This window comes from Microcaecilia unicolor, chromosome 12 (genome assembly GCF_901765095.1).
Source record: "Microcaecilia unicolor chromosome 12, aMicUni1.1, whole genome shotgun sequence".
NCBI lineage: Eukaryota > Metazoa > Chordata > Amphibia > Gymnophiona > Siphonopidae > Microcaecilia > Microcaecilia unicolor.
The window spans coordinates 26,506,538-26,527,925 of record NC_044042.1 but is presented as its reverse complement, the minus strand read 5'-3'; the positions used below and the strand labels follow the sequence as shown (position 1 = coordinate 26,527,925).

The following is a 21,388-nucleotide window of genomic DNA, read 5'->3' as shown; positions in this document are numbered from 1 at the left end:
GAGACAGAACCCACGGGGATGGGGACAAACTTTGTCCCTTTGTCATTCTCTAATCTAGATATGTTATCATCTTGTTAGATCAGAAGTTTAGTGGGGTGGTGAAGCTACATCTCTGAAATATAACCTGTTAATTTATGCTTAACAAATGACATACCTTTACAGTGGTGGTTTTGGATAAAATATATGTTCTGAGGAAAACTACATGCAACCAGCCTCACTATTCAGAACCGTCCTTTACAGAGCTTCTTATCTTATGTATTAACTGAACCAGCAGCATGCACCAGCTGCAGACTCACCCACTTTGAATACTGTGTGGAAAGAGAAGGTGTCAGATGTCCGGCTGACGGCTGCCAAACCTCTCTAAACAATTTCCTATGTGACATCATAGAGAGGAACAAACCAACCTGGGGAGAGGCTGAGCCAGACTTGCTGCCAGCTCCAACAAGTAACAGGAAATGGAACTGACCACGGGTAAGAAACACAGCGAAAGCAGATCCCAAGGATTTTTGTTTGCAAGGCCCGTATTAGCTGCCAAGAGACAGAAAGCCAGCGTTTGTATTAGCTTGTTCTAACTTTTAGTTTCTGAGATAAGTTTGGAAATTTGGTATCAAAAGGTAAATTAATTACACTTTCAGAAGGATAGATGCTTATAAGCAAGTGAGTTGACTGTTCTGTTGTGACTCGATGCACCTTTTGATTGTGATTTATTTTTCTCAAAGTGGATATAAAAATACTATCTGCAGCCTCTGTTTCTCCAGAGTCAAAGTCACTGCCAGAGCGTTCGAGCCTGAATAATCAAACGACAACGTTAACAGCTCAGACTCAACAATATTTTCATATTGGAAAGATGGGGCAAAATCAGACTGTGCTCTTGGCACAGGATAACAAGCCTGACGTGGTGTGTGAGATTTTTACCCAAACCCTGCTGTATGCTGCTGAGAAGGTGAAAGGTTATCTGGGATTCCAGGACCCCCAGCAGAAGCTGTACGTGAGCACCAGGACCTTAAATGAGGTGTTTCTGATGAGCTTCATCAACTTCTGCAAAGAGAAAGGGATGGAGGATCGGATTTCCACCAGCAAAATGACCAAGCAGCAAGAGGTCCTCCTGGGAGTGGACTGGATCTGGAATCTGACTGGAGGGGACAAACAAACCCTCTTCCAGATTGCTGTGCAGACAGTGCAGCTGGGGGACACGTACAAAGTCAGAGAAATGGACCAGGATCCTTATGAAAGGATTATGGAGAAGTCCATAACAGACCTGGAAGGAACCAATAAGAGACGTTATGAGAAGCTGCAGGACTTCTGCACCTCCATAGGTACGAATTGCAAGGGACTGATTATTGTGTATGGGGTACAAGAGAGAACCAGAGAGATCCGTGGAGTCCTCGTTGATCACCTTCTTCATTTCAAAGACAAGGAAGGCCATATGAAAAAGGAAGTAATGCTACAGTATCTGAAAACAACGGATTGTTTTATCACTGTGAAAGAGATGATGGAAAACTATATTTGCAATGGAAAAAAATCAAACAGCGCTGAACAGGTTTACATACACTTTCTTTAAACTCTTAAGCCAATTAGTGCTTGGAGTACTTCAACTCTTGAACCACAATGAAGCTCGCTTTTGCCGATTCCTTATTTTTTCCTAACCACTTTGATAAGCCACAAGCTACCTGACTGGACCAAAGGTCATATCACTGGGTCAGTTCCAGAAGGAACTGGGTCACCTCACAAGTACAATGTCTAAAGAATGAAACTGTCATCTCAGCAGGGGCCTGTATCGGCAGGACCTGGTCTTAAGGCTTGATCTACAATAATATCTAAGTATAGACCATGCTAGGAGATCATATCTAATGAACAACTACATCACCAACACAGAGCCTGAGAGAGAGGTGAATAGCCTGAGATACTGATAAATCTCTCGTCCTAACAGCTGAGACTTGAAGTTCCTGCTGCCAGAATTCACACCATTACTGTAAGGTGCAAGAGCTAAAACAAGTGTATTTTTACGTAGGGATTACCAAGGTTTTGAAATAAATACTAGGGTGAGTGCATTTAAGTGGGCAGGTCTGGGAGTGGTAGTGGGAGGAAGGAGAGGTGGCAAAAGCAACCCTTTCCCAAGTTCCGCTGTTGCCTGCACTGCTTGGGCTCCTATATCCCAATTGGGGGGCACTGGAAAGGACAGGCCACAAAAAGGATGAAGCACTGATGTCTGAAAAGAGATTGTGAGGGTGGAGGGAGGAAGGAGAGAGAATGAGAGACTTGTGGGGGCGAGAAGAAAGCGAGGGCTTGGTGGTGAAGAGAGAGGAATATGGTGGGGGAGGAAGGAGGGCTACGTGTAGGAGTGTGGAACTGGAGAAGAGTGGGGTGGATGGATGGAGCAGATGTGAGGAAGAGTTGAAAAGATTACATTAAACGGGGATGGTGGAGTGGAGCAGAGCAGGAGAGAGTGAGGGCTTGGGGGTAAAGAGGTGAGAGGCATATGGTGGGGGAGGAAGGTGGGCTGCAGGTAGGAGTGTGGAACTGGAGGAGATGGGGGTGTGAAGCGAGTAGATGTGAAGAAGAGGAGGAAGAGTGAAAAGATTATATTAAAATGGGGTGGGGATGGTGGCGTGGAGCAGAGTAGGAAAAGGACAGGACTGTACCATATTGGGGGAGTCAACTCGGAAGAAATTTATACCACGTACCACTAGGCAGCTAGGCATATGCCTAGGGTGGCTCAAATCTGAGGGCTTGCGGGCATTGGCACCAGAATGGCAATCAGCAGCACTTCAGGTTCAACCCTTTGACAAAGTGAGCAAACCCTGCCATGTCATTCCCCCTCTCAAATTCAGAGGTGAGACACCACACTCAATATCTTCTGTATTCCATTTGCTCAAGGCCCCATAGCAGTCGCTCTCCTCCACTTTAGTGCTGGTGGGCTATGGCAGCGGCAGTCCACTGCAGCAGCAATGGGTAGGAACAGAGGGGGAGTGGTATTGGATACCTGGAAGGGGGGGGGGGAAGGGAAAAGAAGAGGAGATGTGGATATTTGCAGGGGTAGAAAAAGAAAGGACAGATGATGGATTTGGTGGGGGGAGAGAGCGCAGAGTTGAAGATTCACCTAGGACATCACATACTTTCTGGCCGGCCCTGCATGTACTCCCACTGTTGCCATCCCCTATCCCCCACCAAATAAATTATTTTTGGAAGGGCAGGGTGGAAGTGGGAGTACAGAGCGATTAAGCACAAGAAGAATGTTAGAATGTTTGTGAATCGCACAAATAATGCTCTGGCTTTTATATGATGTATTTATCCCAAAACAGTATTTTGTACTTTGGTGGTCCAATAAAAAATTTAGATCATACCTATCTCCAAGTTTGTTTTAGGCATTTTGTCATCGTAGACCATGATGTAGCTGTGAAATATTCCGCAGGTTTGTCTTGCACCATCTGTACACCTCTGATCCTGTTCACAGACTTCAGCTCACGTGGAAAAAAGGTTTATAACACTAGTTCCATGGCATTCATACAAACCAAGAAAGATAATCACCCTCCCCACCCAAGAAGAAGACAAAGGGCAATAGAATGTATTTCTTCCTGGGAAACTATATAGTATAAACTAACACTGTTACTACAAAAGAAGAGAATGTGGGTGTGTGTGCAGATTATAGTAATTCCTGATTAAACACTGGTTGCCAATTTGCTATCATGCCAACCGTATATAGACAGTTAAATATGATGCTGTCCTGGGACGATATGTATTATAAGTAAAAGTATTGTTCTAGTATTTAACTTGCTAATTTCAACATGTTCCCTTCCCCCTTGAGTTGCATGTGATAATAAAGTGATACATGATACGCAGACAAATCTTTCTCTGTCTTAGCTATTTGTGGGACACAGACCATAGAAGTCTGTCCAGCACTGGCCTTAGTTCCCATTACTCTTGCCCAACATAACCCCTCAACAGCCATGTTGTGTTGCCATCTTTTTTCGTTTTCTGTATCCCTTATGTTTATCCCATGCATTTTTTAATTCCTTCACTTTTTTTTTTTTTTTTTACCCCACCATCTCTCCTGGAAGGGCGTTCCAGGCATCCACTGTCTTCTCTGTAAAAAGATGTTTCCTGACGTTACTCCTCCGTCTACTGCCCGGCAACCTAAAATGGGGCCTCAATTCGTATCCTCTAGTTCTATCGCCTTATCTACTTCAGCCAAGTTGCTCATGTCCAGGGGCGTAGCCAGACAACAGATTTTGGGTGGGCCTAGGCAAGAATTGGGTGGGCACCAAGTGTTCTTCCCCCCTCCCAAAAAAAAAAAAAATCTCAGCTGGTGGAAAAATGCTTCTTTCCACCTTGGCAGCAGGAATGCACTGAAAACTGAGCATGCGCAGGTGTCGTGGAGAGTAGCGTTTTTGTTACCATCAGGGGGAAATCTTCAGCTGGCGGAGCTTGGGATTCCCACCAGTTACCACTAAACGTGCTACTGTTGGGTGGGCCTGAGCCATAAATGGGTGGGCCCTGGCCCACCCAAGCCCACCTGTGGCTACGCCACTGCTCATGTCTGTCTCAGTAGTTTAAGGTGAGTTACTGTCAGGTACAAAATTAATTATTTGAGTAGCAGCACTTGTTAACTGGGTAACTAGTACTCATTGGGCCCAGTCAATGATAATTCAGCAGCAAACTAGCTGCCTTAACTTGCCCAGATAGCTGTCTGAGTACCCAGAATCAGATTAACTTCTGGCAGCCATTAAATATCTGGGTATAAAACGAAACTGCGGCAGCCATCAGCTAAAAAAAATGCTGACTACTAGCAACAACAAAAAAACAGCAAAAGGCAGAGGTTGTCACTGGAGCCACACTCTAGTTATAAATTTTATTGTTGGCCTGGCACGGCCGGCCGTGTTTTGGCAAGTGCCTGCGTCAGGGGACCTTGTTTTTCAATGTGAGTAAATAACAATGTGTTCACAACCCTCAGCTTCTCATATAAATCAGCCAATCAAAATACTGCTACACCAGGAGTGGCCTAGTAGTTAGGGTGGTGGACTCTGGTCCTGAGGAACTGAGTTCAATTCCCACTTCAGGCACAGGCAGCTCCGTGTGACTCTGGGCAAGACACTTAACCCTCCATTGCCCCATGTAAGCAGCATTGAGCCTGCCATGAGTGGGAAAGTGCAGGGTACAAATATAACAAAAAAAAATGGCATCAAGACAGAAAATCTACACAAATTCACCCTTTGTGGTCTGCCAAAACAAAGCAAAAGCTGGCCATCTCCACTTTTTACTGATTCTGTTTTCTGCAGAGCATTTTTTGTTGTTCTGCTTCTCCTCAGGGTTAAATATGTTTAGCTTTGTTTCTGTTTATTGGGGTATTTTTATACTACCTTTTGTGAGCAGAACAAAACGGTTCACAAAGAAAGCGTAATTACCCACTGCTCCAAATTTCAGCTCAAGGCAAGGTACAAATTCAGGTGCCTGCCCAAGAGGGCTTACAATCTAAGGGCCCGGGTCTACTAAGCATTTTTTCTCATAGCCACATACTATGAGGAAGGCTTTAGTAAGTTTGTACCTGAGGTAATAGAGGGCCAAGTAATTTTGCCACAAAGAGCAGGCAGTGAAGAAGTAGGATTTGAACCTTAACTTCCCTGGTTCTCAGACTGCTGCTCTTATCAATAGGCCACTCCTTGACTATATGCCCCCTATTATATGAAGGTATAGGATATGCTCTGTGGATATCCTGCATATTAAATTGGGATGAGGGTATCTTGGTAGAGCTGAAAGTTTAACCCTTGCTGCCTCACTGCAGTGTCATAGCCCATTTTTCCAACTGGGATTTTTCTGTATTGCTAAACTAAATGAGCAGCACCTCGGACCTAGTAAAGATCTTTATCTACTCTGGCCCATTTGCTCATCTCCGTCGGTCACAGATGGGATGTAAAGATAACTTACAGGCAGTGGCGTTCCTAGCGTGGATGGCACCCGGGGCGGATCATCGATGCGCGCCCCCCCCGGGTGCAGCGCGCCCCCCCCCCCACCTGCAAAATGACACCTTCCCCCCTCCCTGGCGAAATGACACCCCCCCGGGTGCATGCCGCTGGGAGGGGTGCCGCGGCGCGCGCCTGTGGGCTCCGACTTCGCGAACTTCGCTCGTTCGCTGCAGCTCCCTCTGCCCCGGAACAGGAAGTAACCTGTTCCGGGGCAGAGGGAGCTGCAGCGAACGAGCGAAGTTCGCGAAGTTGGAGCCCACAGGCACGCGCCGCGGCACTCCCCAGTGGCGTGCACCCGGGGCGGACTGCCCCCCTTGGTACGCCACTGCTTACAGGTTCTCTGGCAATTGGTAAGAGAGGAATAACACTTGTGACCTGGCTTGGCCACTGTTGGAAACAGGATACTGGGCTAGATGGACCTTCAGTCTGACTCAGTATATTAATGCTACCGTACAGGTTCTCTGGATATCCTGGTGTGTCCAGTGTGTATGGGACCAAGAGATAAATCACAGGTTCCTTTGATATCCCGGTGTACGTGGGATGGAAAGGATTAACAGATAAAGCCCTGGTTCTCTATGTTCGGGTAATGTCTCCAAATAGGTTAATTTTGCATATACCATGACAGGAGTGAGCCTCACCCCTATGTTAGAGATGATCTCTGTTTCTCAGATTACTACTAACGCTCACCTCAACAAGTGCATTGTTCCAAAAAAAAAAAAAAGAGCTACCGCCTGGAGCTCATAAGATATAATAGGTATCTTGGTATGTGTGAGGTCAGAGGGGATTAATAAACAAAACGTTGGTTCTGTGGGTATCCCAATGTGTCAAGACTAGGATGGCAAGCCATTTGAATCATGGGTGGAGGTCCACACATCAAGATCAATGTATCCTCTGCTGGTGCAGGTAGATGGTCCCTGATCACAGAGGCATTCACAAATCCCTCACTGTATTGCCATTCTGTAAGATAAAAGACGCTACATTACTCACTGTCTTGTTGTTGTAACACACCACCAAAGCTGAGAGTGCAAATTGTCTGCCAGCCACCATGCCCTGCCCTTTGTTATTTTTCGTGGGTACTATCTATGGGTTCTTGCACAGAGGCTGACCTTCAAATGTTTCTACCCTCCTTTGGTTTGATCTTGTCTTACATTTCTGCTTTATATGGTGCTGGTAGGAGCATGATGTAACAGAAGAAACTGAATATTCTAATACAAATTCTTTAAGATCATTGAAACGTGGATGATTTAGAACCAATGACCTCAAGGTCATTCTATAGACATGTTTGTATTTACCCTCTGGAGACATCTTGAAAGAAAATGTTGAATCATGGAGTAAACTACAGTACAAGATTTACATGTATAATTATTACAATTAAAAAAAAAAATGATACAAAATTAATATAATTGGAAATTTGTGGGTTTTTTGACCAAGGGGATAAGATTGGAGTCTGTGATGTGCTGACACTATACTTGCTGCTGAGCCGAGACATCTGAGGTCTTTTTTCCTCCATTTTCATTTTCTTGTTCATTTATATTAAAATTTACTACTCAACAGTGGGAGATAATTAGAATCAAGTTAATCTTTCAGCTTTTTACTTTGTTGTCACAAGTGATTTTCACTGACATAGTGGCTGGAGAGTTTTTGAACAGACATCTTGAAAGACCCATGTTCAGCCATCCAAACCTTTTTTTTAGCGGAGTTTAAAAAAGGTTTGGACAGCTTCCTAAAGGAAAAGTCCATAGACCGTTATTACATGGACTTGGGGAAAATCCACTATTTCTGGGATAAGCAGTATACAATGTTTTGTACATTTTGGGGATCTTTCCAGGTATTTGTGACCTGGATTGGCCACTGTTGGAAACAGGATGCTGGGCTTGATGGACCTTTGGTCTTTCCCAGTATGGCAATACTTATGTTATGTACTTATAGGCAAAGTAGGCACAATGTCTAGGGCCCAAGTCTCTAACCTGTAGAATGGAAAGTTCTGGCAGATACCACCATATCCAGAACCAGCCCCTGGCGTTCCCCCAGGCCACTTCAGGAGAAGTGATATGGGGAGGGCAGCCTGAAGATGGAAAGATGATGGGGGGGGGGGGGGGAGGCAAGGTACAAAGTGAATGGGGGCCCTCAAAAATATATATATGTGCCTTGGGCCTAATGTAGTGTTAATGCAGCCCTGATGTTCAATTAGTAGGGTGTCAGAGCAACTGTGATGTTCTGATATAACTCTTCATCACCTCAGAAGGCAAAAGTGACTGATCCAGTGATCCAGCATAAAGTAATATAGTAAATGACGGCAGATAAAGACCTGTACAGTCCATCCAGTAGAAACAGAAGTGAGTCCATCAGTTTCACAAATTATACAAAGGTTCATGAACATTACATTTTTCCATCCTATGTACAATATGTGAAACCTATTTCTGTCTTGCTTTATTAGCCTCCCTGAATTGCTACAACGGGTTGAATGTGTAGATAAAGTACTTTAGTTTCAAAGCGGTTTTATAAACGTAATAGCGTGTCACTGGATGTGGTGACTTCACGCTGTCTCCAAAAGACAAAAATAAACCAGGAGCTTGGCAGTCAACCCAGGGATCTTGCACATTTCTCAGACACAGAAGGAAGTGTCACAGTACCCAGGGATCTCACAGGTGTGTGGCATATGGTAAAAAGGGGGGAAGGGGGTCACTAGATCCTTCTGGGCATTGGAGCCGACTCTGTGGGTGCTGTGGGTGCTTGAGCACCCTCAATATTGAGAAAATTCCTTGTATGTGTCCAGGGAGGGGTCATTTCCATTGGGCTTAGCACCCCCAAAAATTTTGAAAAGTTGGCTCCTATGCTTCTGGGGTGGGGGAGGATGCACATCCTAGCATTTCACTGTGGCTTATCTCGCTTCACTGTTCATCCATAGCAGGTGGAGTGGACTCAATGTAACTCAATGTAGAACAAGGGATGATCAAGGAACCCCTGGGAATTTACCTGCTGGAGCTCTTTCCACAATGAACCATAGCTTAAAGCGATCCGGATACCGTGTTTCCAGCTCCTCAAGCTCATCTCGAAGAAGAATGTCTTTATCGGTCTATAAACACAGCACAGCGTATTATATCACCAGTGCTGTATAAGCACAGAGAAAGTATAGAACACCATATTATGTCAACACAGTCTATACAAGGAGAAAGAGAGTATAAAGCTCAATATGACAGCAATGTATACAGTAATGTATGTATCAAATAGTGAAAGTAAAATGGCTGTTGAAAAATATATTGTGGAAACAGTTGGTATTTATACGAGAGTGAGGCATATTTTCAAAGTGCTTAGACTTACATGGTAACCTACGAACGTTGCAAGTCTAAGTGCTTTGAAAATGAGCCCCTCTATCACATACATGTGCAAATACCAGCTTCAAAAAGTTGCTATTTACATGTGGAGATCTATACCATGCACAGATTTCAAGGGGGTGTGGTCTCGGGACTAAAATCTACACACGTATTCCCCATTTTAGAAAGAAAATACACACGAGGGGGGAAATATTTCCACGTTGGGTCTTACACTAGCTCAAAGACACATGAAGGCTTTTACATGAAGGATTAAGGAAGTCATTCTCCTGAATCCTATGTCGTTTATTTCCACCTCTAAAATGAAACTAACTGAAAATTGCAGCCTTTCTACTTAATTGGCAGTACTTACACATGTAGATTTGTAAAATGTGGCAGCTACAGGTAGACGTGGCACTACTTAACCCGTGAAGTTGCAAAATTACCACCTCCATGCGTAAGTACTGACACCTATGCATGGAAGCTGCCAGGTCCATAACATTCATTTTTTCAACATGTGTATTTGTAAAATAGCTGCTCCTGCTGCAAGTACACTCCTAAGCATTTTCTAAAATACCACCAGAATTGAGCATATCCTGACCTGGACATCTGAACTCAAATGTCTATGTAAAATGGGCTCCCCATCATTTCTCATAGAAAGCCACCAGCAGCATCTGTAGCAAGGGATCTTCCAGAGATGCCCATACAGGGAGAGCTGCTGCCAATGTAGACAATGCTTTGGGACAGAGAGGAGAAGGGCTTTAGAGTGGAAGGAACGAGGAGAATTGTGACTAAAAGTAGGAGCAGAGAAAGAGAGAGAAAGCCAAGGCCAAATCCAGAAAAGGGAGCACATTTCTCTACCGGACTCTGAAAGAAATGGATCCAGTGGGGTGATAGCCCCTTCCCGTGCACTCCACTCCATGGATAAATCCTTCTTATCTGTTCCCTTCTCCACTACTGCCAACTCCAGACTTCGCGCCTTCTGTCTCGCTGCACCCTACGCCTGGAATAAACTTCCTGAGCCCCTACGTCTTGCCCCATCCTTGGCCACCTTTAAATCTAGACTGAAAGCCCACCTCTAACATTGCTTTTGACTCGTAACCACTTGTAACCACTCGCCTCCACCTACCCTCCTCTCCTCCTTCCTGTACACATTCATTGATTTGATTACTTTATTTTTTTGTCTATTAGATTGTAAGCTCTTTGAGCAGGGACTGTTTGTGCAGCGCTGCGTACGCCTTGTAGCGCTATAGAAATGCTAAATAGTAGTAGTAGTAGTTTCTAGCATCAGTGAGGGACACATTAATGGAGACTTTATGCCAGTTCATGACAGGTTGCTAACCTGCTTCCTTTTCCGTACTACAGCTGGGCTGTACATAAGTACATAAGTATTGCCATACTGGGAAAGACCAAAGGTCCATCAAGCCCAGCATCCTGTTTCCAACAGTGGCCAATCCAGGTCACAAATACCTGGCAAGATCCCCCAAAAATACAAAACATTTTATACTGCTTATCCCAGAAATAGTGGATTTTCCCCAAGTCCATTTAATAATGGTCTATGGACTTTTCCTTTAGGAAGCCGTCCAAACCTTTTAAAAACTCCGCTAAGCTAACCGCCTTTACCACATTTTCTGGCAACGAATTCCAGAGTTTAATTACATGTTGATTAATTACACTGTCAATCATGACTTACTTCTTGCCACATTGTCCTCTTTTGGGTTCCAAGGCTCTGTCCTCTCCTGGTTCTCCTCTTATCTCTCCCACCGCACCTTCAGAGTACACTCTTATGGATCCTCCTCCACTCCCATCCCACTATCTGTTGGAGTTCCCCAGGGATCTGTCCTTGGACCCCTTCTCTTCTCAATCTACACCTCCTCCCTAGGCTCACTGATTTCATCTCATGGTTTTCAGTATCATCTTTATGCTGATGACACCCAGCTATATCTCCCCACACCAGACATCACCACGGAGACCCAGGCCAAGGTATCGGCCTGCTTATCTGACATTGCTGCCTGGATGTCCAACCGCCACCTGAAGCTGAACATGTCCAAAACCGAGCTCCTCGTCTTTCCACCCAAACCCACCTCTCCTCTTGCTCCACTCTCTATCTCAGTTGATAACACCCTCATCCTCCCCGTCTCATCTGCCCGCAACCTCGGAGTCATCTTCGACTCCTCCCTCTCCGCGCATATCCAACAGACTGCCAAGACCTGTTGCTTCTTCCTCTTGAACATCAGCAAAATTCGCCCTTTCCTATCTGAGCACACCACACGAACTCTTGTCCAAGCTCTCATTACCTCTCGCCTTGACTACTGCAACTTGCTCCTCACCGGCCTCCCACGTAGCCATCTATCCCCCCTTCAATCCGTCCAGAATGCTGCCGCATGTCTTATATTCCGCCAGAACCGATATACTCACATCACCCCTCTCCTCAAGTCACTTCACTGGCTTCCGATCAGATACCGCCTTCAATTCAAGATTCTCCTCCTTACCTACAAATGCACCCGGTCTGCGGCTCCTCACTACCTCTCTACCCTCATCTCCCCCTATGTTCCCGCCCGTAACCTCCGCTCACAGGACAAATCCCTCCTTTCAGTTCCCTTCTCCACCACTGCCAACTCCAGGCTCCGCTCATTTTGCCTTGCCTCACCCTATGCCTGGAACAATCTTCCTCAACCCCTACGCCAAGCCCCCTCCCTACCCATCTTCAAATCTCTGCTTAAAACTCACCTCTTCAATGCTGCTTTCGGCACCTAACCTTTCGTGAAATATAGTATGCCCTATTAGTCGGACTCTACACTTGTCTTTGACTGTACACTTGTCTCTAGATTGTACACCTGTCTTTTAGATTGTAAGCTCCTTGAGCAGGGACTGTCCTTCTATGTTTAAATTGTACAGCGCTGCGTAACCCTGGTAGTGCTTTAGAAATGTTAAGTAGTAGTAGTAGTAGTGTTGAGTGGAGAAAACCTTTTTTTCCTTTTAAATTTACTACATTGTAGCTTCATCGCATGTCCCCTAGTCCCAGTATTTTTGGAAAGCGTAAACAGACGCTTCACATCTACCTGTTCAACTCCACTCATTATTTTATAGACTGGAAGGTGAAACCCCCCCCCCCCCCCCACTCCCAAGCCCAGAAAGATTATATTGTTTTTTCTTCTTTTAATAAAATTACCACTGGGGCATGTGTACATCTTTATGTGCCTTCATATTTTGATGTTTCTATATAAACCTTCAGAAAGCAACTATTGAACAAACCTGATTAGCAAATAGGAGAGAACAGTGGGTCTGGTCATTTGGATCCTTCATGATAGCACGGATAAGCTGTAGCATGGGTGTCAGACCTGCAGAAGTAGATCAGAAAGACTACTGGTCAGCAGTTATCATTCCATGAAAACCTCCGCTAGGGGGGCTTTTACTACAACTTAGCTCAAGTTATCTGCAGCAGGGCCCATAGGAATAAAATGGGCCCTGCTGCAGATAACTCGAGCTAGGCTTTAGTAAAAGATCCCCCTAGTGCTTTCAGGACTTTGGCTCAGCACAGTCATCACATGCAACTTGCACAGAGTGAGATCTACAAAAGTGAGCGGAGCAGACAGATAAGGACAATTCTATAAACCAGGTACCCACAATTACTTTTTTTTTATTTTTATTTATAGATTTTTACATTATAATCAAGCATAACACTTGTACAGAAAGTTACCTGGTTCCATTATATAATATATAAAATCAAAGATTCTATATTAAGAAGAAACAAAATATATAAAGAAATTATTACATCAGATTATACTCAAGTCCACATTTAGGATTCAAAAATGTTACATATATGGATATTAAGTCATTAAAGAAAAAAAAAAACAAAGCAGGAATTTGCTGAGTCTAATTCCCAAAAAAGGTGCCAGTAAATTATTTCACAGAACTTTCACCCCTCCCAACGGAGCCCTTAGCAGATAGAAATGCAGTGAGTTGAGGTGGATCGAAAAAAAAAACCAGACTTATTCATCAGATATTTAACAACGCACTTACAGGGATATAGGTGCCCACAATTACATGTCCCTTGCGTGCATAAATGTCAGCCTGCGTGATTCACTAATCAGCTGTTTGAACTGCACAGCACACTATCTATGGAGCCCATGTGGTGAAACAGCTGATGTGTAAACCACGCAAGCACATCTCTCACCTAAACTTGGGCCCTGGGTGATCACTCGCCTTGCCTGCTCCTTACTACAGTCTTAAATTTAGGAAATCAGGGGCTGACATTCAGCAGGACTTATCTGGGTAGGAGCTGCTCCTACCCAAATAAGTCCTGCTGACCAGGTCATACATGGCTTCACTGTGGCACTTACCTGGATAATGCCACTGAAAATCCGGGCAGGCCATCTTGGCACAATACAGACAATATACTGATTAAATTACTGGGTGTCCTACACAGTCAGTTTCTTCTGTTACTAATAAATCCTAACAGAAACCAGGATAGTAGTATGTATTCTAATGAAAAATGAAAAAGAGCGAAAAGAAAAAAAGAAAGAAAAACTGTTTTTATATAATAAAGCTGTGCTCAGTTTTTTTGGTGTATATACAATGATTCAAAGGCTCGAGATGTAAAACAACACCCCAGTGGCGTACCAAGGGGGGGGGGGCAGTGGGGGCAGTCCATCCCAGGTGCACGCCGCTGGGGGGAACAGGAAGTAACCTGTTCCGGGGCAGAGGGAGCTGCAGCGAACGAGCAAAGTTAGCGAACCCGGAGCCGACAGGCGCACACCGCGGCACGCCCCCCAGCAGCGTGCACCCGGGAGGGGGTGTCATTTCGCCCGGGGGGGGGTAGTATTTCACAGGGGGGTGCGCTGCATCCGGGGGGGGGGGGCGCATTGGCGATCTGCCCCTGGTGCCTCCAGGCTAGGAACGCCACTGCAACACCCTGTTCACATCATTGCACCCCCTACCTCCAACCTAGTTTTAACACAGCCAGCTGAGAGTAGTTATTTATAAAAAATACGAAAAATGTTAGCTTGGATGATATAAAGTTTTTATCCGTCTGCTTGGCGTGCAGATGTGGATGCTTATGTAGCTCCTTGGTCAGTGTAATACTTTTTCAATTCAAAATCAGTGTTTAGCTCGGTCCAAAACTTCAAGCAGAAGTCAGTGTCCAAAGTTCCCAGTTCCCTACATGGGCCAAGTGGCGTCTTCAGGGGAACTGATCTAAAATAAAAATAAACTGTAAAAAATAACAAATAGTAAAAAGCAGCAGCATTATATCTTGTATACAAAACATTTTTTCACTGCAGCGTTCAAAGACTTATACATTGAATTAGACCAGAAAGATTTCATTACTCACAGTACAGCAACCTCAAGCAGGAACGCAATCCAACCCGGTCTGAAACCTACAAAAGAACACCCACATATGCGCACTCTTTATAGGGGGTGATCAGCTGTTCCGTAAGCGTGGGAAATGCTAATTATATGAATACCTGCCATTCGATCTCCCTATTCAGGCCACTAGGGGCCACTGTGTGCCAACGATAGATGAATTCTTGTTCTTTCCTGAGAAGAATCCGAGAAGCATCACCCCCTAAAGGTAAATTAATTTGAAGAAGCACCACAAATTTTAAGTCTTTGATTGTGTGTTGCATTTGTTGCCAATGGTCTACAAGTGGTGCTTCACTTTTACAGGTCCTCAAATTGCTTAGATGCTCCCCAATTCTTTGCTTAATACGTCTATTCGTGTGTCCTATGTACCACTTGGTACAAGGGCCCATTATGCCATAAACAACCTTGGATGAATTGCAGTCTGTGGAACTATTAAGAAAAAAAGGTTTGCCAGATTTGGGGTTAGTGACCATTGTAGTATGTCAAGCATGTTGGCAATATACACATCTGCCACAGCTCTTGTGACCTTGTGTTTCAGATGTAGTAGTCTGACAAGATGGTTTAATCGAAGAAAAAAATCTCACCTAAATTTCGGTCACGTGTATATGCAAATGTGGGTACCCGATCGAAACCAAGATCTGCTAGCATAGACCAATGTTTATTGATAATTTTCTTAATAGAGGTAGTTTGGCGAGAATGAGGCAGCACACAAACAAGTCTTTCATTTTTATCCAGGGGTTTGGGGGGCGGGTTCAATACCCACTGTCGATCAGCATTCGTAGCTCTTTTGAAAGCTTTCTTAATCACTCTGTTAGAGTAAGCTCGAGTTATAAATCTATTGTATAAGTCAGTCGCTGAATTTCATCCAAGGTTGTTTATGGCATAATGTGCCCTTGTACCAAGTGGTACATAGGACACATGAATAGATGTATTAAGCAAAGAATTGGGGAGCATCTAAGCAATTTGAGGACATGTAAAAGTGAAGCACCACTTGTATACCATTGGCAACAAATGCAACACACGATCAAAGACTTAACATTTGTGGTGCTTCTTCAAATTGATTTACCTTTAGGGGGTGATGCTTCTCGGATTCTTCTCAGGAAAGAGCAAGAATTCATCTATCGTTGGCACACAGTGGCCCCTAGTGGCCTGAATAGGGAGCTTGAATGGCAGGTATTCATATAATTAGCGTTTCCCACGCTTACGGAACAGCTGATCACCCCCTATAAAGAATGCGCATGTGTGGGTGTTCTTTTGTAGGTTTCAGACCGGGTTGGATTGCGTTCCTGCCTGAGGTTGCTGTACTGTGAGTAATGAAATCTTTCTGGTCTAATTCAATGTATAAGTCTTTGAACGCTGCAGTGAAAAAATGTTTTGTATACAAGATATAGTGCTGCTGCTTTTTACTATTTGTTATTTTTTACTGTTTATTTTTATTTTACATCAGTTCCCTTGAAGACGCCACTATACAGGCGAAACATGGCCCATGTAGGGAACTGGGAACTTTGGACACTGACTTCTGCTTGAAGTTTTGGACCGAGCTAAACACTGATTTTGACTTGAAAAAGTATTACATTGACCAAGGAGCTAGATAAGCATCCACATCTGCACGCCAAGCAGACGGATAAAAACTTTATACCATCCAAGCTAAGTGGTGAACATTTTTCGTATTTTTTATAAATAACTACTCTCAGCTGGCTGTGTTAAAACTAGGTTGGAGTTAGTGGGGTGCAATGATGTGAACAGGGTGTTGTTTTACATCTCGAGGCTTTGAGTCATTGTATATACACCAAAAAAAAAACTGAGCACAACTTTATTATATAAAAACAGTTTTTCTTTTTTTTTTCTTTTGTTCTTTTTCATTAGAATACATACTACTTGACAAAGTAACTTATTTATCATGGTGGAATTCTGTGTGTATTTTAGCTAAATATGAATATGCTGCGGCTGAAAAACATAACTCACTTGTTAAGTACAACAAAATATGGTCTCCTTTACTAAACCCACTACGTAATAACCTTTGTCAGAATTGAAATTATGTATTACTCCTGTGACTTATGATTATGATCCGTTATTGAAATAATCCCTGACTTGCCCTAACTTGAACATGTATGCTGATGCTTGTTACTGTTAACTTGTTAAGCTGGCTAATTGCTTTATTTTAGCCATTTGTTATCATTTATAAAACACAATAAAAATATTGGAACTAAAAAAAAAAAAAAGAATACATACTACTATCCTGGTTTCTGTTAGGATTTATTATTACAATACAGACAATGCCAGGAGGGTCCCGTGGCAGAGTTGGGGCACAGCAGGGAGTTTCTCAATTAGTGGTAATATTCAGTCCTCTAACCAAGTAATTACCTGGCTAAAGTTAGAAGAGTAAACGGCTGTCCTAATGTTATCTAGGTAGTTTTCTGAATATCACTGGTACCTGGAAACGTTTTGGCAGCCGCTGAATACCTGGATATTCAACATTGATATCTAGGTATAGAAAACCGGGGGCCAGTGGCGTTCCTAGGGGGGCTGACACCCGGGGTGGATCGCAGATGCGCCCCGCCACCCGGGTGCAGCGCCCCCCCCCCGGCGAAAGAACACCCTCCATCCTGGCGAAAGAACCCCCCTGGGTGCATGCCGCTGGGGCGGTGCCGCACGCCGGTCAGCTTCCTTCGTTTCCATGCTCCCTCTGCCCCGGAACAGGTTACTTCCTATTCCGGGGCAGAGGGAGCATGGAAACGAAGGAAGCTGACCGGCACGCGGCACCCCCCCCAGCGGCGTGCACCCAGGGCGGACCGCCCCCACCGCCCCCCCTTGGTACGCCACTGCCTGGGGCAGCCAATATTTTAAAAAGTGGTTGCTGCAGCAGGCTGAATATGCCTCCTAAGACAAGCACTAAGCATTGTTTAGCTCAATGCTAGCTACTAGCTAGCTCTCTCTCTCTCTCTCTTTTTCCTTCCTAGTTATATGGTTCTAAATTGGCTTTCCTTCTCTGTCTCGCTTGCCTCCAGTCTGACTGTGTGCTTCTGTGAATGTTCCAACTTCCAGTCTTCCTTTCTGCTGCCTGGCTCTATGAATCTCAGACTGACTTGTGCCTGGTCATAGCTAAAATACAGTAAGCAGCCTTCGGCAGTATTATAGATGTCTTCTTAATTTATTTGTGCAAATGTATTTCTGAGTGCCTGCCTACTCTTTAAAAAATAAACCAGTTACTTCTGCATGTGGCTCTCCTACCCATTCTTCAGTGGGGTAGCCAGACCTTCAATTTTTATTTATTTTGTGTGTGTGTGGGGGGGGGGGGGGGCTGAGGCCAAATGGGGCGGAAAATTTCATCCCATCCCCCTGCTCTTGGCCCTGCCCTCCTCTCTGTACCCCTGTGACCACTAACTCAACCTTTAAATACTTGAGTGGGTGGGGATCTCCAAGTCCTGCCAGCAACAGATCCTCCTCCGGTGGCCAGAAACTCCCCAATTATTACAGTTGTTGGTGCTTTCCATGGGTTGCCACTGTGTTTCCCCCCCCCCCCCCCCCCAATATACTCAGAGGAGGACCACTTCCACTGGTGGGGCTTAGGAATAGTGCTGCAGTTTTGGGGGAGTCTGGGTCCAAAGCAGGGGCGTAGCCAGACAGCAGATTTTGGGTGGGCCTAGGCAAGAAGTAGGTGGGCACCAAATGTTCTCTCCCCCACCCCCACACCAAAAAAATATGTCAGCTGATGGGAAAATGCTTCTGTCCAGTCTCCACCTTGGTAGTCTGCAGCAGGCATGCGCTAAAAGCTGAGCATGTGAAGGTGCCAGTATTGTGGAGAGCAGCATTTTCATTACCATGTGCTACTGTTGGATGGGCCTGAGCCCTAAGTGGGTGGGCCCCGGCCCACCCAGGCCCACCTGTGGCTGCGCCACTGGTTCAAAGTGTGTGTGGAGGGTGTGGCTATACCATTCTTCTAAAAGTCATATCCTAGCAGTGTAAGGCTGATGCAATGAACTGACATGTCATACTAAACAGGTCCAGATCTAGACACAGTAACACAGTACCTGATGGAAAGACCAAAATGGCCCATCCAGTCTGCTCAGTAAGGTATTTAGGGGTGTAACTGCCACTTCATGCAGGTTATCTGCATACGATTTTTGGGCTGGATTGCCATTCTGTGAAGTTACTTCTAGCCAGGTTGGTTTTTTCAGGATATCCACAATAAATATGCATGACATCAATTTGTTCACAGTGTAGGCAATACCCGCAAATCCATGCATATTCATTGTGGATATCCTGAAAACCAGACCTGCTACAGAATACTCTAGGACTGGCTTGAAAAACAACGTTCTAGAAAGCCAGGACTAGAATTTCAGTTCCTGCTATCTGGATTTAGGTTGGCAAGCCTAGGAAGTGTCCTTTACTATTACACACACCTAGGTAGGGGGGAAGTTGTGAGAGGGGAGAAGGGGGTGGATGAGGGGGGGAGTAGGCTTGGGGTCCACTCTGAGTTGAGAACCGCTGACAACTGATATTGTGGTGCCTGCTTTATGACTTCAGTGTGTTGATTTCATTAATAAAGCTGTACAACGCCTGTAAGAGGCGGTGGTATTAGATGAAGGGCTATAAGAAACAAGGCCCTTTGCAGTAGGTCTTGTCATTAAGTCACTGCCTCATGAAAGAGGAAGTTGATTGATCGGCTGAGACTTCCTTATTACCAGATACCCTGAATAGCATTTCATACATGTTGTTGCACTCTACATAGATGGTTTTCGTTAATAAACTCAAGGGGAGGGATGGGGGGGGGGGGGGGGGGATAAAATGTAAACATTTATATGGTGACTTGAGTTATAACATTGGCAATTTGTACTGGTCTCTTGTCTTTGCATAATCTGTACAAGTTCTGTTACTATTAATAAAAAAAGATTTAAATACTATTACACACACCTGTGCCTCCAGCGATCAGTCCTACAGCTCTAGCAAATTTCTTCTGGGCAAGGGATTTCTTATCTGGCTGGATAGCAAAATTCCCTGAAACAAAAGGCAGAGTGATGATCTCAGTCAGGATGACCTTCCAATGATCCCTCAGGTAGTTGGTCAGAAGCAGTCCTCAGCAGTGCTAGATCCAATTTTTCAGGACAGGCTCATCCAGAGATAGTTTTATCCTAGCACATGCATAAAGTTATAGTTCTTCATTTTTTGGCTTTTTCTCACTTTGCCTTTGTTTCTTTGATTCTCTGGACTTTATGGGTGACCCATCTGGAAATCTGCAAAGACCCACTAATAAGGCGATAGCCATTTAGTGATGGAAAAAACAGTGGAGACGACAAAATAACTGAAGGGAACAGGGTAACCCAGTATTCTAATGCGTTGTCCTTTAATAAAAAGAACACAGTTGGGGCACCTTTTACTAAAAACACTCTAGAGATTGCCGGCACAGCAAATGCGACACAGCCTGTTCAATTCAAATGGGCTTTCTTTGTATTTGCCGTGCAAGAATCACTAATACGGTTTAGTAAAAGGGGACCTTAGGTTCTTACTAATTATTTAGGCCATAGAGACTAGACATGGTTTCAAGACTACGATTTGCCCTTGTTTGCTTGTATGAGGAGAATTTATCTGCTCAATGTTTCTACACAATTGGCTATTCTCATTCTTATTAACAGTATAGTTCTCAGATTCATTGGACTCCTGATGCAGGCAATAGTGCCGAAACATGGCCCATGTTGAGTCCCTATTTCTAAATAACTAAGAAACTAAGTGTGTTCATTTTAATAAAGGACAAAACAGTGATACCTCGGTTTTCGTCGATAATCCGAAACCGACGAAAACCGTGGCAACGTCTTCATCTGCCGTCTGTTGCACTTCTAGGTGAAGGTCTTGCACCTCTTCAGTGGTGAGTTCTTCACTGTGGTCAACCACCAACTCTTCCACATCCTCACCACTCACCTCCAAACCCAAATCACGTGGGCACGCCGATGAAATCCGAGGCAACTGACGAAATCCGAGACAAATTTTTTGCGGAAAAAATCGACGAAAACTGAAACTGACGATAACCAAAGTCAACGAAAAGCGAGGTACCACTGTATTTTAGAATACTGGGTTACCCTGTTTCCTTCAGTTATGTGGTCATCATCACTGGTTTTTTTTTCATTGTTATCCCTTGTGAAGATTGGTTCTCTCTCTGTTGTGGCCAGTTAATAACCCGCACACTGCATGTAGCCTGTAAGTACATATCTTTCAGCCTTTAATCTTCATTTACCTAAAGACTGCTCTTCTGGCACTGAAGAGAAAGCAAACAGTCCCACTGTAAGAGGGAGAGGGCTGGGAGGAGCTGTTGCTCATGGGCCAGAGGGGGGGACCAGTAGACCTGCACAGAGCAAAAACAAGAGGAAGAGCCAGGGCTGGCGTTAGGGGTGAGCAAACAGGGCAATTGCTCTGGACCGCTATGTTAAAGGGGGCCCCAACCCTGTCTGAAATTGAAAGAGATATGAACTACAAGCAAGCTTTGGGGCCCCCTCTCAGGCGTCTGCCCTGGGCTCCATTATGTCTAGCACCGGCCCTGAGGATGGCAACTGAATAGACCCAAACTTGTCTGATGATCGTGGGAGCAGGAGGATTGTTGAACCAAAGATGAGGAAGGTGGATTGCTATTACTGGGCACAGACTAACCTAACAATTCCCCCTCTCTGTCCCCTCCAGTTTCTTGCCCTTCAATACAAATGTATGTTTTGTGCAAAAAGGCAGAGGAAAAACTCATGCAACAAGCAAAAGGGAGAAGGGAGC

General features: G+C 44.6%; 2 protein-coding genes across 2 annotated transcripts in view; one reads left to right on the top strand and one right to left on the bottom strand.

Annotated features, from left to right (window-relative positions):
- Window positions 1–2,263, top strand: LOC115481889 (rab15 effector protein-like). Its single transcript, XM_030221334.1, has 2 exons — window positions 1–471; window positions 759–2,263. The coding sequence occupies exons 1-2, from the start codon at window positions 456–458 to the stop codon at window positions 1,559–1,561; spliced, it is 819 nt and encodes a 272-aa protein (XP_030077194.1). The 5' UTR covers window positions 1–455; the 3' UTR covers window positions 1,562–2,263.
- Window positions 2,264–6,279: 4,016 nt separating this feature from the next.
- Window positions 6,280–21,388, bottom strand: part of LOC115482104 (NADH-cytochrome b5 reductase 1) — a 32,762-nt gene continuing 17,653 nt past the window's right edge. The window contains exons 5-8 of the mRNA XM_030221670.1: window positions 19,550–19,673; window positions 12,527–12,612; window positions 8,937–9,036; window positions 6,280–6,917 (exon numbers count right to left, since the gene is read on the bottom strand). Coding sequence (XP_030077530.1) covers window positions 6,745–6,917; window positions 8,937–9,036; window positions 12,527–12,612; window positions 19,550–19,673 — 483 coding nt within the window. The 3' untranslated portion in view covers window positions 6,280–6,744. The remainder of the gene's footprint in view (window positions 6,918–8,936; window positions 9,037–12,526; window positions 12,613–19,549; window positions 19,674–21,388) is intronic.